The sequence below is a fragment of the Chrysochloris asiatica genome, unplaced genomic scaffold (genome assembly GCF_000296735.1).
Source record: "Chrysochloris asiatica unplaced genomic scaffold, ChrAsi1.0 scaffold00132, whole genome shotgun sequence".
NCBI classification, from domain to species: domain Eukaryota; kingdom Metazoa; phylum Chordata; class Mammalia; order Afrosoricida; family Chrysochloridae; genus Chrysochloris; species Chrysochloris asiatica.
In genome coordinates, this window is record NW_006408650.1 from 6,681,445 (window position 1) to 6,686,353 (window position 4,909).

Genomic DNA, 4,909 nt, shown 5'->3' on the forward strand with positions numbered 1-4,909 from the left:
TTTTGACAATTTCCAATTTTCCCAGATTCATACTTAGTACATTCCATGTTCCGATTTTCAATGGATGTTTACAGCTGTTTCTATTCATTTTCAGTTGTGCCCCATGAGCAAATGAAGGTCCTGCGGGCTTTTTCCCATGAGTTTTACCCCCATTCACTTTCTCACGGTCAGCTCTGCTTTGAGGAGGCAGCTCTTCTCGGGTCGCATTTTGAGTGCCTTCCAACCCGAGGAGCTCATTTTCTGGCACTATATCTGACAGTGTTTCTCTTCTATTTATAAGGTTTTTAGTGACTAAATATTTGGAAGTAGTTTGTCACTCTTTCTTCCTAGTCTGTCTTTGTCTGGAAGCTCATCTGAAACCTGTCCACCAAGAGCAGAGCCTTCGGTATGGATTACATCTCAATGTAAAGAAAACAAAAATCCTGGACCAATAAACAACATTCTTATCAATGGAGAAAAGATTGAAGTTGTCAATTATTTCATTTTTCTTGGATCAACTGTCAACACTCATGGAAGCAGCAGTCAAGAAATCAAATGACATACTGCTTTAGGAAAATCTGCTGCACAAGACCTTTTTTAAGTGTTGAAGAGCAAAGATGTCAACTTGAGGACTAAGGTGAGCCTGACCCAAGCCATGGTATTTTCAATAACCTCATATGCATGTATGTAAAAGCTGGACAGTGAATAAGGAAGACCATAGAAGAACTGATGCTTTTGAGTTATGGTGTTGAAGGTGGCATGGGCTGCCAAAAGAACCAGTAGATCCATTTTGGAAGAAGTGCAGCCAGAGTGCTCCTTAGAGGCCAAGATGGCTAAACTTCATCTCTCATACTTTGGACATATTGTCAGGAGGGACCACTCAATGGAGAAGGATATCATGTTTGGTAAGGTGGAGGGTCAGAGAAAAAGAGGAAGACCCCCAATGAGATGGATTGGCCGAGTGGCAGCATTGATGGACTCAAGCGTGGCAACAGTAGTGAGGCTGGCCCAGGATCAGGCAGTGTTTCGTTCTGCTGTGCATAAGGTCACTATGGGTCAGTACTGACTCTATGGCGCCTAACAACAACAACAACAACACAAAGAAATAAAATGCACCTACTAAGTGCTTTTATAATTGTTAAGTGCTATTCAGTTGGTTCCCATTCGTAGTGATGCTGTATAGGGTTTTCCGAGGAGCAGCTGTTGGGTTTGAAATGCCGACTTTATGGTTAACAGTCTAGTGCTTATCCTACAGTTTCACACCAGTACTCAGTTGATGATGTAGACCTATATATTTAGCATGGAACTAGATCTTCCATACACAATTAAGTTACAAAACAAATGGCAAAAAATGGTAAGAGAGTTGCTGCTGTTATGTGCCATTGAGTCAGAATTCAAGCTTACATTATGTGCTACCATATCAGGATTTGCAAGGCTATAATCTTGACAAAAGCAGATTGTCACATGGGTTCAAACTACCAACCTTTTGGTTAGCAGCTGAGCACGTTAACCACTGGGACACCAGGGCTTCTTAGTAAAACAATATGCTCAAACATTTTAACATAGGGCAAAGTCTCTCTCTCTCCGTATACATAGTAGCCAGTCTCCAAGATGGCCCCCGTGATTCTCATTTCCTGGTCATCACATCCATTTATAATTTCTTCTACACAGAACAGGGTGGGCCAGTGTGGCCAACAGGATACTGTGCAAGTGACTGAGTGTGGTTACAAGGCTAGGCCATTGTGGCTTCCAGTTGGTTCTTTCTCTTGGGTTGCTTGCTCTAGGGAACGCTGCCATGTTATGGTATCCCTGGTAGCACTTTATGAGAAGCACTGGACTACTAGCCATAAGGTCAATGGTTCAGATCTACCAGCAGCTCTGTGGAAGAAAGATGAGGCTGTGTGAAGGATTTACATTCTCAGAAACCCTATATAAGGTTGCTATAAGTTGGAATCAACTTGACGACAGTGGGTTTGGTCAAGAGTCCTGTGGAGAAATCCACATTGTGAAGAAGTGAGGCTTCCTGCCAACAACATGCACTAACATGTCAAACATGGGACGGAGTCACCTTAGATTTCCCAGTTCTAGTCAGACTTTATGGGGAGAAAGATGAGGCTTTCTGCTCCTGCAAAGATGTACAGCCTCGGCTGTGTGCTGGTGGCCAGGAGGCAGGCTTGCAGAATGTGCCCTTTGGTTGTTTAAATAACTATATATTCCTGAGTGTGTCTGTGTACATCTCCCCTCAAAAAAACAAAACAAAAAAATCCCCAGAGGGAATAGAAGGAAATACTATTGAATGATGATGCACAGAGGAGACTAATCATTGCAATGAAATGATGAGTGTAAACTGTAAAACTGATGTTGCCCCATGTAAACCATCATTCAATTCACAATAAAAACTTTAAAAAAAAAACCCTGTACAGGGTCACTGTGAGTCAGAACCGACTCAATGGCACTTAACAACAACAATTCAAACCTTCAGATGTTAGCGTCCCCAGCTGACACCCTGACTGCAATACCATGAATGAATCTAAGGCCAGAACCACCCAGCTAACACATGTACACACACATACACACACACACACACACACAGGGAGACTTCAAAAAACTTGTGGAAAAATTCCATTGGTTTTAATTCCATTTTTCCACAAACTTTTTGAAGCCCATGTATACATACACCCACATGTGCATAGCTATGTACATATATACATAGAAAAGTTATAAAGATAATCACCAGTAATTGGATAATGGGATTATAGCTGAATTCTGCTTTCTTTCTTTGCACTTCTGTAGATGGTATCTTTATTGTACAAAATATGGACAAATTTTACTTTGAATTTTTTATAATTAGTTAGAATTATAACAGAACTAGTTTAACTGTTTTTGGAAATGGAGGGGAAAACCACGATTCTCACCTGCCAAATGTTCTCAGTGAGCCCCCATCAGGAATTTGGCCGGCACTGATCTCCCAAGGAAAGTAATAGATCCCAGGTTTGGGTAACATCATTGGCTCCTGAAACCAAACAGTCGAGATGGATTTTTGAAGATTCCCCATAACCTAGTATCTTAGGTATTATAAACACTGTGGCAGTGACCATCCCTCCCACAGTCCTCTCTACTCAGCTGGGTTCCATAATTCATTGCAGTGATGACGCAGGACTCAGACACCAGACTCATGGTTATGGGATTTATTATGGAAATTAACAGATTACATACAAGTCAGACCTAAAACATACACAGGGCACAGCTCTTTCAGTCAGGACAGACTCTCCTCAGCTGTGCCCATAGGCAGGCCTGTCTCTGCCTGGGCATTGCTATAATAAAGCTTTTTTAGGGCTGCTGATAAATGCCCACTGGGCACACCATTCCACCATGAGCCTCAACCCAAAGACACTCAACTCCAGTACTGCAAATCAGCAATCCTAGCTTCCCTAAGTAAATGCCTGGAGGCACCCCAATCTGTAAGCAAGATAATGTTCCACCTCCTACTTTGGTGAGTAGCTTTTGGGATCTTAAAAGCTCATGAGCAGCTGTCTAAGGTGCAGCTACTGGTCTCTCCAGGTTCAGAAGACAGAAGGGTGGTGAGAATTGAAGACTCTCATTGAAGAACCAATGAGTCCAAATGGACTAATGGAACATGTAAACATCAGCTTCCATGACTCTGAGACCAGAAGAGCTAGATGGTGCCCAGTTACCACTACCAACTGCTCTGAAAGGGACCCCATTAGAAGGTCCTAGATAGAGTAGGAGAAAATGTGGAACAAAACTCTAAATTGTTAAAAAAAAAAAAAAAAAAAAGACAGGTTTACTGGTCAGAAAGAGACTAGAGGAACCTGAAACTATAACTCTCAGGTCTAGAGAAGAACTCACCCTCATGCCCCAAATGTAACCCTATAGATGGGTATGCACGAGGAACAACAACACTAGTAAGCTGTGCTCACCAAAGATGGTCAGTCATTCAAAATCAAAAGGACCACATGTAGCTAAGGACAAAGTTGAGAAGGGCTGGGAAGGTGGGTAGAAGGGAAATAGGAACCACAGGAAGGAAGCAGGACCACCGCTGTTACACAGAGAGGACTGTAATCATTGAAAAGAAACAAAGTGCATGATTTGTTGAATGTAAAACTGATGATCTTGTCTGTAAACCTTCACTTAATTCACAATAAACTTTTTTTTTTTTAAAGAGTGCTGGCTCTGGGGGAAAGCTTTCTCTCTGTTGCCTCTGGAGGAAGCTCCTCGTCTCTTCTCTGCATCTGGGGGCCTGGTGTTCCTTGGACATCTCCATTTGTCTTGGCATCAGTCTTCCCTGGGTCTAGGAGTGTCTCAGCACAAGGATCCCAGATTCAAAAGACATGTTCCATATTTTTGTGTATTCTTCTTAGTGGTCATGAGGTCCCTTTTCTCTGCACACTTCTCTCTCCTTTTATCTCTTGTAAGATAAAAGATAAGACTCAGCAAGGGTGTGACTTCAGTAAGGCACGAAAGAATGGTGACTAAGGGTGATGACTTGAGTCACACCCTCTCTCCTAAGGTGGTAACTCACGATACATCCTACCTTAACCATGCCTCGTTAACATAACAAATGTATCACTCCCAAGTGAGACTATAACCACGGATTGAGAGGGTAGGACAACCTCACAAAGCAGAGGATACTTACTTCAGATCACAAACGGACGACAACCACACAATACTGGAAATCTTGGTCCAGTCAAGTTGACACATAACCCAACTATCACAGGTTCCATATATCATATTTACACAGCGCCCTCAGTCATTGCTTGGAAGTCACGAAGACTAAGCCTAGAAGAGCCAGATTACGTGATCCTCTGGAGTCCTTGAGCTCCTAACTGTTGGCACAATCCAAGGGCTTCTCTGACAATTAACTGCCCTAAACAGCCTCTTGTCATAAAGTAAAGCACACAGCGCTGTT

At 42.5% G+C, this 4,909-nt stretch overlaps 1 protein-coding gene across 1 annotated transcript in view; it reads right to left on the minus strand.

Annotated features, from left to right (window-relative positions):
- TEN1 (TEN1 CST complex subunit) overlaps positions 1-2,986 on the minus strand; it is a 20,075-nt gene extending 17,089 nt beyond the window's left edge. The window contains exon 1 of the mRNA XM_006869670.1: positions 2,895-2,986. Coding sequence (XP_006869732.1) covers positions 2,895-2,986 — 92 coding nt within the window. The remainder of the gene's footprint in view (positions 1-2,894) is intronic.
- Positions 2,987-4,909: the final 1,923 nt, after the last annotated feature.